Source organism: Mytilus trossulus, chromosome 6 (assembly GCF_036588685.1).
Source record: "Mytilus trossulus isolate FHL-02 chromosome 6, PNRI_Mtr1.1.1.hap1, whole genome shotgun sequence".
Classification (NCBI taxonomy): Eukaryota; Metazoa; Mollusca; class Bivalvia; order Mytilida; family Mytilidae; genus Mytilus; species Mytilus trossulus.
In genome coordinates, this window is record NC_086378.1 from 43,636,155 (window position 1) to 43,650,602 (window position 14,448).

Sequence of the window (14,448 nt, forward strand, 5' to 3'; positions counted from 1 at the left end):
CAAGATCAAAATAAATTATATAATAGCTGTTGATTTTATTTTAGAATTTAACTTTAGAAGATTATAAAATTCCAAAAAACTTAAAAGAAACTAAGGTTCACACTCTCTTAAACGAAGTTGAACTTTGCAGAACTTTGGCATTTATTCTTATAGATATATGAAGATGTTGTATGAGTGCCAATGCGACAACTCTTCATCTATAAGGATATTACATCTATGCTTCATCCAAGTAAAAGAAAAAAAAGCTATGTTTGCTTTCGGTGGCATAGCTCACTTTATTTCTACGTATGTATACATTACTGGCTTTTAACAATTACGTTTGAGAATTCCCAGTGATTGCAAATTTAGAACATCCCTTCGAACGCACGAAATTTACGAAATATTATTTTCATTAATCCATATATTCACAGATACTTGTTACAATAGTTTTAAGCTTTCGGTTCGATATGCGTAGGTTTAAGACAATGAGTAGATTTTTATCTGTTATTAATCTCATTTAAAAATTGACATTCGTTGCAAAAAAACAAAGCCAACCCATCAATTTTGCAACATTTGAAACACTTAAGCAATCACCAGATTTACCATAATGCTTCATTATATACAGAACGGATGCAGTTGAAATAAGAAAATTGAAAATGGTCATCATCCTCATCCTTAATTGATTTATAAAAAGACTGAATGCCATGACTGAATTATTAGTCCCCTACCGACGAAGTCGAAGGGACTTTAGGTTTCGCTCCGTCAGTATCTCTATCCATCCGTCAGTCCGGCAAATCAGTTCTCCACACTTTTTTCTTCATGCTTGAAGATATTGATTTGATATTTGGTTTATTGTTTTATCATGACAAGTTACAGATCAAGATTGAATTTTTCTCCGGTCTGATAATTTTTTGCAGAGTAATGGTCCTTTTTTGAGTCAGGCTTAAAGCTATTGACTTGATATTTGTTATATTGTGTACCCCATGCCAAGTTATAGATCAAGTTAGCATTTTGTTCCAGTGCATTAAATTTTCAACTGGTAGGGGACTATGTATTGTTTTGCAATAATATCAGAATGCTTGTTGTTTTTTCCTGACATCAAAGAGATTATTAATGATTTGAATAACAATATTTTTGTTTTGTTGGGTCAGCAGTCCTCTAGGAACCAACTGTACTTTTACCGTTATAATATGCCTTTATCAGTTCGCAACCTGTCGTCAGGCAGGGCATTCGTAGAATAGTGAACATGCTATTGTATCCTTGAACTTCCGCTCAGAATGTGATGCCCTATCGCTGAGTAATTGAACTTTAATAGGAACTATGTTGATTCCATCTGTTAATTTGATGTTGAGAAAAACCTACAGATACAGGTAGGTCTGATTCATATCCCTGACTTACAGCTGAAAATCGACATTGTCCTATGCTGATTATTTATATAAGTCTTAACAAATCTTAGATTTTGTTCATTTTTCTTTAATCTTTCTTGTTCGTGAAAATACGCAGGAAGATCAAAGTGTAACATTTTTTACATACTAAACGATGCTTTACAAAGAGTAATTTCTAATTAAAAGTAAATTTATCGAAGAAGATTTCCTGGTCTCTATAAACAAATACTTAAAGAAATTAATTGTTTAGATGAAGGGGTAATATTTTGTTTACAACAATGTTAAATTTTCACTGTGTATTACAAACCAAAGACAGAATTTTGAAACGGAATGTAATGCATTAACAACATCAAAGAGTTATGCATAAACAACATCAAAAGATCAAAAGAGAAGACAAGATAAATAATTAATAGTAAACTCGTGTTTGCACTTATTCAAAGCATACAGTTCAAATGTCCATAGATGTCATTTTCTTGATCATTCTGAATTAAGGCGACGTTCAATTTTGTTATCTTTGGGAGGAGAAAAATCTATAAAACAACCCAAAATCCGCGGGAATCGAGCGGTCTCCAAAATTGCTATGCATGCATCACCTGCGATGTTATCTCATTCGCAAAACTACTGCATAATCGGGAAAAGAACACAATCTGAAAAATTACTAATCAGACAACTATTGTGGGCTTGAATATACTTTTGGTATCTTTCACCTTTCTGTTATAAACTTTGTTGACCCAAATAAATCAAGATAATATTCAAAACTCATAGTGTGTATTTTTTACAGAGTTTTGGTCAATGCATACATTTAATCCATCAGTTTCATCTTAACTTCTACGATGAAATTGTTCCAAAATGACATTGTTATTAAAAGCATACAAGAAAAATGGAAAGAAAAGATAGTTCATTCACTGTCGTATATAGCTATAAGTATGGAAAATGTGAAATTGGTACAAACCTTCAATCAGCTTAGCCAAAAAAAAAGCTCTGTCAAGACGAAAATAATTTTCGTTATCAGTTATTAAATGTCCGAAGAAAAATCAGACATATTTGATAACATCGAAATCTCTTCTAGTTTATGGAAAAAAGATTGGAACTCATACATATTAACATATTATCATCTTTATTAAGTGGGTGCTGCACTTGTGTACAACGGAATTAACGCCACCAATTGTACTGCACTAGATGTGCAATATTGTATTCGGTGTTACATGTTGTATCATAGTAAACAAAAATAAGTCTGTAACAGTAATTATGATGCAAAGTTCCTTTATTTTTTTTCAATTTTCAACTAATCAACTACGGTTTATTCAGGACTGTTCTGATAATTCTCCCGTGAAAAGGCTCAGATGTGCTTAGTCTATGTTGGGGGACTGTAGTTGTATGTCACCTGTACAGATCTAGCACAAACATAATTGTCTGAAAAAACTACTGAGCAGTATTGAATTGAACGCAAGCGAATAGTTAAATATTGAAGTTACCGCAGTCATGTTTTAAAAAAAATTGTAACAAAATACATGAAAGGAGTTAATCGCTCTTGGTAATCCTGGTTCGACTGTTCGACCAATGAATGCAAACAAATCCTAGTAGAAACAATGTGTATGTGAAAGAGAGAAGGTTAAGATGATAATTGCTTAGAGATCCAACAAAAAAAACCACAATGAGATAATCAAAAATGCATATATTATTTCATGCATAAAAATTATTTATATCAGTCGCATTATTCATTTTAAATAACAGTTTAAATCCTACCTAATCTTGCCAAACTGTGCATGTGATTTACAAGAGATGATATAAATCACGTAACATGTAAACGGTTTAACAAAGATAAATTTCTTTTTTGAGGCAATTGCATGAAGCCAGAATTGTTTACAATACTACAATGTAATTATTGTTTTTCTTGTCGTATTAGAAATATTCTAATATTAAAGTAGAATGGTTTAATAAGAAACAAAAAAATGAACTTTATTTACTCAGTTTTATACATGATGCGTTGCAGCTGGAAATTATTCTAGCGAAAACATGAATGTTCCTTGCAAACACTGACAAATGAAACTCTTCACTGTTTGGATTGTTTTCTGAAAAAAATAATCTCTATTTATTATTATAAAGTTCACGAAAAATCCTCCTGGTGAATAAACGATAAAAAAACGAAGTTATCATGAGATGTTATCAACAAAAGTTTAGAACAGCAGGTAATTAACTTTTGATTTAAACATGTTCTTTTGAAATCTAATTTTTCAATATGCTTATTTTTTTAATTATGTGAGGGATACGTAAAGATCACCGCATTCGAACGACACACATAAGTAAAACGACATGATAATAGTTATTTTTGGTCTAGCGTTCTATTTGAAACCAGCTGTTGACCTCTGTCTTTATTAGTGTAAAGCAGACCTCATACAATGACGTTTCAAGAAAAGGGAAAAAGGACGTTCTTGATTGTGTAACGTTCCATTATTGTTGACCTTTTATCACATTTATTCCATTATAAAGAATACCAAAGATGCATTTAGGTCTGCTTCACATCTTGGTCAATTACAAAATTACAGTGGCATTTATAAGATTTAATTTGATGGTAAAAGAGATTAAAATAATGTCTTATTGTGGATTTCATTTTATATAGCAACATTTCAGTAGCATCTGATATGTTTTACAATAAGAAAATAACGGCTATAGTTAGCTTTGAATTAGAATTAACATTATCAATCTTTGTTTTAATTTTCTTATTTTTTGTTTTGTCATAGCGTTGTCATTGTAAATATGAAAAAAAAGTAGATGTGGTGTGATTGCCAAGAATGTTGTTTGTCTGTCTTTGAAGATATGCTGTTGTTTGTTTTTAATGGTTTCACCACTTGGTATCTTCTCTTTTTCAAAACAGGGGAAATTTTTCACTCTGAAATTGAACAAGATATCTAGAAAATACAATCTCAACTTCTGACATATTGTAAAGGAGACACTGGGAGTATATTCAATTGAACTACACCTTAGTATAAAGTAAAATAATAAAAAATACTGAGGAAAGTTCCTTATCAAATAGCAAAATCAAAAGCTCAAACACATCAAACGAACGGATAACAACTGTCATATTCCTGATTTGGTACAGGCATTTGAGTAATTATATGTAATTTTCTTATAATGTGCATAATTGCTCTTCACTTGTTTAATAGTAGAATACAAGACCTGTCTTAATATTGATTCTTTTTTTCCCCAATTTACCGCCATTTTGTGGAACTTTGTAATGATAAACTATTTTTATAAAATTCTTTAACTATATGGCTTTTTGAAATAGGCTCTAATTATAAATGTTTAAATAAATAGTTAAGACACAAGAATTTCAAAACTGATTGTCGGCTAACGAAGAACTGTAATGATTATGCATATCCAATTACAAATATAACTTACAGTAAATTAGTTTCAAAATATTTTGCAAATCCAGGTATTTTTTTCGCTTTTAGAACATATCAATATTCGATAATCAACTACAGAAGCAGCCTTGATTAATCTTCGTTTCACTTAAATGAACATTTAATTGATTGTAGCCTATCTAAATTGGAATCAACAGCAGAAAGAGGGATAATTAGACTTAACAGCAACCAATGCTTTTGTATCAGAGGCAATGATAAGAAAACCAATTTTTAAAATTCCTTAATTACATTGATCAAGCAAAATAGACCTTTAATTCAATGTTTGAAAACTGTAAAGTAATTCATTTGATAAGAAGCATGCACAACTGAAATCAATATTGTCTTTGGTTCTCAGTAAATGCAAATATCAAATGTCAAACTGCTTTAAATGTGATTACACTAGAAAAGAAAAAAAAATTACCAGATTCACTATTTGTGAAAAGGGAGAAAGGTTTCTTTTGGGATACGTATACCAAAGAGAAATTGATGGAAAGTTTGAAAACTAAATCCTCTGAGAGGATCGGATTCATATCTGATTTACCATCAGTTTCAAAATTTGCTTAGTTGTTACTCGGAACCCTCTACGGTTTCAGATCGGAATGCCCAGTTTCATATACTTTTTTTTTTATTACGCGTTTGTGATATTTGTGAAGAAAACTTACTCTGTAGATTATTTTAGGTCTTAGCTTGAGTTATATATAAGTACTATCTTAAAAAGCAGTTTTTTTCTGATACACCTGTGTCTTGTTTTGTCTTGTGGCTTTTCATTTAGTTAGCGATCAACTTTTTCTTAACCTGTGACAGTGTTCGGACAGTACAAAATTTAAGCAACTTTTAAAATTATTTATCATCAGATCCATACAAAGCACTAACAGCTAACAAAACGACGAACAACTTGGTATGAGTGCCAATGGCTTAACTGTCCACTGGAGACTAAAATGACGCAGATGTTAGCAACAACTCGCAAAACCGATATAGCACAGCAAACATTAAAAGGCCCCGACATATGAAACTATAAAACAATTCAAACGAGAAACAATTCTAACGATAAAACGACTAAAACCCTTATTTATATTTAAAACAGCAAACATTTTCTTCAAATATGCAGTTGTTATTTAACGATGTGAATCGAATGACAGACTCTTTCTTGGCTTTGGGCAGAATGTAGAGGTGTTAACATGTTTGCGGGCACCAAACCCTTTCCCAACCTGCCACAATTGGATAACAGTATAAAGAAACTATAAAATTCAGATTAAGAGGGCTTGATCAGATCGCAATTGCAACTAATAAATAAACCATGTTTTCTCAAGTTTGCGAAGTACAAACATACAGCTGTCTTATCCACCAATACACGATCAGAAGATTATCATCACCATGATAATGTATCAGTGTAAATCAGCAGCAATTAAAACAAATTTTAATAAACTTTCACCAAGAATCAAGTACTTTCTGAAAGACACTTCAAACTCGATAAGAATCTATAATTTTGTTAAATTCAAACGAAAAATTCAATCACTGAAAGGTTTTTTTATTACACCAACGCGCATATGGACGAAGGTAAGTCAAGCATGCATAATTAACTTAAATGTATAAACTTTACAACATGTACAATATATTCTATACGTATATAAATATACATGTACCGTTACTTCAACTTTTAAATAGATATTAAATATGTATTCATTTTTCAAAAGTAGGATGTTTTGTTTTGTGTGACCAGTGTTAAATATTATTGGAAGCTTAATGTACGTATGCATACAGGCAGCATTAGTATACCGGTGTTCAAAAGTCATAAATCGTGTGAGAGGAAACAAATCCGGGTTACAAACCAAAAACGAGGGAAATACAAAGGAACAACAGGAACACCGAAGTGCAACATGTTGGATGGGAAACAAACAATACTTAAAGTTTCACAAAACTTTGCCTAAATTTGAAATTGTTTGGAAAACGTTTTAATGACCCGTGTGTTTTCGATAGATGTCGCAGACATGTAATACTATATAAATCATTTTAGAAATGGTTTTGAATAGTAATAAAAGTCGTATTGTCTTAAGCTTTATTCGATAGTATTGATCAATTTGAAAGTAATTGGTTAATGTTTTAAAAATGTAATCTGTTTAATGTTTTAGAAAGTGGTTTTTGTTCAGTTTCCCTTTCTTTTTTTTTTTACATTAAATAGTTATTATTGTTTGAATAACATTATTGTTTCTCTGCTTGGTAGTGTTGTATCTGAATTTTAATCGTGCTATTTTGACAAAATGTGCTATCTCTGTGTCATATTTTTAACCTTAGAATGTGTTTATCTTTTTAAAACCCTATCGATCAACCATCAACATCGAGCTTACGATCCCACTACATAGTTGCAAAAACGATAACCGAGAACAATCTTCTAATGAAAAAGTTTGAGAAAATCAATAATAAAACAATGCCGGTGACGATACTAACCTTTCGTTTTCTTGTGAATTTATAACAAAAAGCGTCCACGCTAAAACGTAACAAACATTGAAAATCAACAGGGGAAATAATATTTTTACGCTAGATTTCCCAATATCTATGATAGAGATGCAATATAATGACTTAGATAGCAACACAGTACAGACAATGCAAGTTAAGTTGTGCTTATTATTTAACTTTTGAGTTATCTCAGATCAACATTTACAGCAAGCTTTGAAATGAAGCTTAACGAGCAATCAGACTCCTTGGAGCCTTGAGTTACCTACAAAACATTTGTTCTTATCGCGGAAATTTGCACTTTTAACTGTTTCCAAGCAATTTCCCTATTGCTCTATTGCATAATGTTCTGTCCTGAAAACCACCAAGAATTAATATAAGTATTTTATATAAAAGCGCAATTGCAAAACAGTTTGATTATTTAGGTTTACCACAAATAGTGATAAGGTCATAACGGTCCACTAGTGAGCCATATTGGCATCCATTACAATTAGATTTTCTGTACTGATAATACTTTTCGGATCTTTTCTTCCTGAGAGTCATTATTGTTGGCAAAATTAAACACTGACTGCTATCATTATCCTTAAATTTAATGACAAAATTTACTTAAGGGAGAATTTGGCTAAGTTTATTGATTATATTTGAACACATAATATTCGTTCAGGGCTAAATCTCAAGAGGAAACGACTTAATTGTCGTGAGCCTAATATCAGTGATGCTATAAATAAAATGAATCTATCTGATTCGCCACGAGGATTTGAATCGTCGGTTAGATTTTAAAAAACATATCTTTACAGATATTTACAGCAAGGTATGGCTGTCGAGACACTCTGTATTAACTAATTACGATATTCTCATTAGTGTATTAAAAATCAATCACATTAAAACTGGGTTTAGTTCAATCACATTAAAATTGTGTTTAATTCAATCAAATTAATTGTAAGTCGTTGGATTGGTAAATATGTTATGGTTATTCAGGACGGAGAATCGTTCAGAAAAGGAAGTCTAAATATTTTGGTATCCCAATTTGAATATATTTAATTTCGTTTAAAATTTGGGTTTTCCCGTATGATGCTAAGTGTATAAGACACGAGAAAAGTTTTGGTGGTTTCTACGGGTGGGGGTTTATGATACTATAAAAAGTTTGGCATTTAAATATATAATTATCGAAGGTGCTTTCAGTCACGTCGAATCGAAGTTAGTCACATTAGTATATATTTTGTTTATAAGTTTTTTGATACATACCTTTTTGCACGAACTGATCAAAGTTTATCTTCTTATATTTATCTGTTTAATGTCTGAAATTGAAATTTATATACCTCAACTTTTAGTGATATTCTTTTTGTTCTTAAACTAGTGATGAAGACACCGGAATGGTCTAAATTCTATTTTTTGTTTTTCTGTTTATACCAAAATCATGTCCTTAAAAAGTATTTTTTGTGTTCTTATAATGTTTTATTTTGTATCAATTTTCAGTATCAGACTGCATCATTTGTCATGGAAATACAGAAATATGCGAAATAAATGACTGTGCTTGTATCATCCATTTTTGTTAGGCTGTTTATAAAATACTGATAGCACTTACAAAATTCTGTACAAATTGTAATTTGTACAACATTACACTATGAACACAACAGTTGCTGCTTTATTTATTACATGTATTTATATTTTGTTTGAATCTGGTATTATACGTCTACATAACACTCAGGGACTAGTTTGTTTTTGTAAAATTAAAGTTTTCTTAGTTTAAAATATACATTAATATCAAACGTTATGATTTATTTATAGAGACAAGAAATTTGATATATAAAATTACCAAAGTTTTGATTATATTAATTTTAAATAACTTATAGATTTCCATATGAATATTGTTACTAAGATCACATCACGTCTATGGGGGGCACACAATTTTAAAATCTTGCAAACTATGAGAAGAAGAATAACTTGATTTTAATTGGTTTATATTGAGCGAAAGAAATATATTTGATAATTTTAATTGGTTTATATTGAGTGAAAGAAATATATATGACTACTTTCCTAATGTTAATCATGATAAGACAAAGATTGTGACAACAAAAACCTTGTTTGATACGTACATGCTTCATAATTTGAGGTTCTACTTTATGCCATATCCATTTTATCAATACATAAGACCGTTCTTTTCTTTTGGGGCTTCAAGTGTTTTTAAACCAATCCGTTCGGAAATGTACTCTTTATATATATATATATATACAACTCGTCTAAACATCAACCCAACAAAGTTAGATCTGTAAATGTGCTTTCGCAAATTTTTTGTTCTTCCTTCGCCGGTATTCGAACCCATGCTACTGAGATATCGTGACACCAAATCGCCTGCGATGTAGCCGTCCTGCTAGACCACACGACCAACTGGGCTTCATAAAAATGAAACTCTCGGTGGCCGGGTGTTACCTTTCCACGTCAGTTTTAATCTAGCGTCGTACTACAGTACATGATATATAAGGCATGAAGATGTTATTCTTACAGATCAGCTAAATTATCTATAGTAAAGGATCCTACAAATTAATGTAAGATACAGTCACAGAAAATAATTATATTTATAAGTACGTCTGAGCCAGTGACAACTCTACAACAGATTTATCCATCGGATCACCAGCAGTGATGGTGATACATGGCTGTGTACATTATGTATATACAACTCGTCTAAACATAAACCCAACAATGTAAGAATTGTAAAGCTTTCGCATATATATAGTTATAATAAGTAACATGTTGTTACATACCATAAGCTGACCTGTATATGTCTTTTGTTTCTTTCAGAGACGTGAAGTTACTTTTTTCCTACCGTATACATCGTATTTTTCATTTACCTTGTTCACATAGAACCAGTAATAAGGGAACTCTTAAAGTCCATTCTTTTCGTCTTTTGTAACTTTATTCTGGATTTTTTTGTTCTTAATACCGAGTAGATACAACGTGTTGGTTCATTATACAAAAGGAAATGCCTGGACCAAGTATGGACTATAACAGTTGTTTTGTATTAGTTTGAAGGGTTTGAGCTTTTCTCCTTTTTGAAATTTTCCTTGGAGTTTTTTTGTTAATTTACTTATACTTCGTTTCACTGGTTTGTGATTATCTCTCTTTTAAAGCAATATTAGATAGATTATTACACGAGCGCTCTCAAAGTTGTGTAACATCACCACATTATCTTTCAAGCGCACCTGACCTAATATGATAAGCCCAGAACTAGTCCAAAGTCAAGCTAAACAATTTTGAATATTCAGAATAAAAAAGATATTGTCTAAAATTGAAAACAAACGAGATAAAATACCACAAATTACTTCAAATTAATGTAAAACTAGTTATAGGTGCGTGTAATTATATCTGAAACATACGCGCCCGATTTGATTTTTGAATGGGATACATAATGACATTACAGAAACAAACATTATGTATACGGTATTTTTCTGTAAATTAACTGTTTATAAAGTGATGAATAATTCGTTTAATAAGATTTTTGTAACTAAGGCATTCATTGACTTAGCCAGATTTTGACACATATTTGGTTTTCGGTACTGTTCAATTTTGTTTTTGATTTGGCTTTTCAAATGGTTAGGTTCTGATGATCAAACTCACGTATGACCTACCAAATTAGATCCCTGAATGGTATCTTTTTGAAGCATAGTAGTGGGTTAGGGCTCAAAACTACCAGTGATGTTTATATCCACTATTTGGGGAATATGCAGTGCTATTTTGAAACTTTTTTGAAGTTTATAATGCAGCAGTAGTTCAGATTGAATCGTATTTAAGTGACACACCTGTTTGTCCTTTTTTCAAAGGTTTCAGGTACAATCTTTTCCTTGAATTTTAAAACAGATATATCATGTTAAGGAGGGGTATTTGCGAAAAATACCAGTCGAGAGAATGTTTTATTTCGCGAGCCGAAAGGCGAGTGAAATTCATTCTCAAGACTGGTATTTTTTGCAAATACCCCTCAAGAACATGCTATATCTGTTTAATTACACCGAATGTTAATGTTCAAAAACGCATTGATGATCGTGACGTTACAAGCGTCCAGTCGGATAGAGTATTTTTTGGCAAATACCACGGCAGAGAGGGTAAAAAAGGCATATCCTTTTTGCAAATACCCCGGCGGCGTTAAAAAATGAACGATATTCATTTGATAAAAGTAAATTGGTGAAAAAAAACACTGACTATCAATCAATCAAAACCTTGGATTCTTACATAAGGTGTAATTAAAACAGATAAACGTGTTATCTTGTTAAGGAGGGTATTTGCGAAAAATACCAGTGGAGAGAATGTTAAATTTCGCGAGACGTAAGGCGAGGGAAATTCATTCTCAAGACTGGTATTTTTTGCAAATACCCCTCAAGAACATGCTATATCTGTTTAATTACACCGAATGTTAACTTTCAAAAACGCATTGCTGATCGTGACGTTACAAGCATCTAGTCGGATAGAGTATTTTTTGGCAAATACCACGGCAGAGAGGGTAAAAAAGGCATATCCTTTTTGCAAATACCCCGGCGGCGTTAAAAAATTAACGATCTTCATTTGATAAAAATTTAAAGTAAATTGGTGAAAAAAACACTGACTATCAATCAATCAAAACCCTGGATTCTTACATAAGGTGTAATTAAAACAGATAAATCATGTTAAGGAGGGTATTTGCGAAAAATACCAGTGGAGAGAATGTTAAATTTCGCGAGCCGTAAGGCGAGGGAAATTCATTCTCAAGACTGGTATTTTTTGCAAATACCCCTCAAGAACATGCTATATCTGTTTAATTACACCGAATGTTAACTTTCAAAAACGCATTGCTGATCGTGACGTTACAAGCATCTAGTCGGATAGAGTATTTTTTGGCAAATACCATGGCAGAGAGGGTAAAAAAAGGAATATCCTTTTTGCATATACCCTGGCGGCGTTAAAAAATGAACGATATTCATTTGATAACAGTAAATTGGTGAAAAATACACTGGCTATCAACCAATCAAATCCCAGTATTCTTACATAAGGTGTAATAATCAAAAATATGGCACCTTATATTGCTGCATTTTCCCCTTTATACTATCATTTAATAACGACAAATCAACTACAAAAGAACATAAAACTTTCACCCAAACGTAGTTTTTTTCTTACAATGGCGAAGCTATATAAGTGTTAAAGAACTTGCTCAAAGTTTGTTTTTTTAATTTCACCAATGCTCGTTTTAATAAGGCAGCATGTTGAATCAAAACTGTTCAAGCAGCAGTCGGATTAATCAAAGGTAAAATCGTCTAAATAAAAGAATTCAAGAAATAAGGTAAACTTCGATATCAAATCAGAAATAGATTGAATTTGTATTTAAGTGACCAGCTGCACGAACATTGCATAACATGAGAATGTTTAAGTCATAGACTGTCGTGATAAAGCTTCATTTGCAAAGGCTCACATATTACCCCTATCGTTTTAAAATTGTTTACTGTAGAAAAACAAATTAAATGTCGCATAGTTTGATAAATACCCCCACCATTCCCTTGATTTTCTGTTTATCTGTTGTTGCATCAATTAGGAAAATTTTGCAAACGCCTGATATATCATTATTGTCACCCACAACTCTTAATATTCTAGATATAGCCCTATTTTCTATGAAAGTGCAATAGTAATTACGTTTTCTAAATTCTCCCAAGTTACTATATTAGTAAAATTTATCTGATTACAAAACTGTTCTTAAATGTATTCAAACTGTTGTTTAAAACAACTGAATGGGGAAAATTAAGCTAGTGCAATTAACAGAAATACCAAACACTAAGGTAAATTAAAAAAGGAGGAAAGTCAGTGAAAAAAAAATCGAAATTTAAACTTTATCAGCCATTTTATTTGAATTGATTTCAATATTTTTATATCTCTATTCGAGTCCTTTTCATAACAGATTGTAATTTAATAAATTTGATATAGAACCGCACTAAACAGATTTTGTTCATCGGAACAACACAAATTTCAATACCCAACAGTTAAATCTAAACCTTAAGTAGAACTTCTGCTAGTTGCACGAAATTGCATAACCAGCATTTTTAGTTGTAGGTTGTCGTGACATAGTTTCTGTATTGTTTTTTTTTGCGTACTGTGGACATGTCTCGTTTTACTGTCACCTTTAAGATATAACTACTGAAATGTACATTTCTTTTTAACTGTAAATTGTTATGTTATGTACATCATAATTTTAAAAAACTTGTGTCCGATCCTTTTTTTCTTTATGTTAGAGCAAATTAAATCATTATAAAAAAAAAGAAAAAATAAAATAAAAAAACAACGTTTCATTAACACAGACTCACATAATTACCCTGTTGTTCTGAAAATGTATATTTCTGTAGAAAATAAACTAAATGTCGCATAATTTAATTAACCTTCCCTTGGTATTGTGTGTAGCTGCTGTTGCTTCAATAAGAGATTTTTTTTCAAACGTTAGATTCATCAAACAAAGTAGATATATATAACTTTATTTTTCCATAAAAGTGCAGCGATTACCACTAATTTATCACCAGTTATTATAATTGTTAGCTTAATTCGGATTGCAACACAGTTGTCAAATGTATCGAAACTGATGTTTATAAACTATAGAACTTTTTAATGAGTTGGAAATTTAAGAGATCGCAATTTTTAGGTAATATAATTAAGATAAAAATAAAATCAAAGAATTCAAGATGTTTTGTAGATTGCAGTTTTCGAAGGAAACTTGATTTGAATAAACTGAGATACTTACCCCAAAGAGTTAACATAAACGGAGTCTATGTTATTTAACATGTCGGAATTGATAACTACGTCGTTTGTCTAACCTTTAATATAGAAATTTGAAATAATGAATTATTTTACACATCATTATAAAGCCAATTGAATTACTACCAACAATTTGATAACAGACATTTTTTTTCAGAGACCACGAAGGATGTTGAATTAAGTGAAAGGTTGTCCATTTCAGTATATTGGAATTTTCTTGGAATTTTCTCGAAAATATCACAAGTACTTTAATAAAAGTGCAAACAATGTCATTTACAAACATTGCACTACACGACTCAAACTATTAAAGCTGTATGTGTGCTAATCAATTACTTCCATGTTAGTTATTTTAATTAACTCTAAGCTCGTTTTAAAAGGAATTAGCATATTGAAACGAAAACTGCCAAACCCGAATTTTTCTCCCTCTACAGAACAGTACGAACTTCAATACCAAACAGTATCTAAAACAGAAA

At 31.2% G+C, this 14,448-nt stretch overlaps 1 protein-coding gene across 4 annotated transcripts in view; it reads left to right on the forward strand.

Moving 5' to 3' along the window:
• LOC134721402 (protein-glutamine gamma-glutamyltransferase K-like) overlaps positions 1 to 14,448 on the forward strand; it is an 88,676-nt gene that overhangs the window by 21,783 nt on the left and 52,445 nt on the right. Inside the window, exon 1 of one of the 4 annotated variants that reach the window (XM_063584386.1) lies at positions 6,230 to 6,322. The exons of the other annotated variants lie outside the window; for them this stretch is intronic. Within the exon in view, the coding sequence (XP_063440456.1) occupies positions 6,313 to 6,322 (10 nt within the window). The 5' untranslated portion in view covers positions 6,230 to 6,312. Of the gene's footprint in view, positions 1 to 6,229; positions 6,323 to 14,448 lie in introns of those variants that run through there. 4 annotated transcript variants of the gene reach the window in all.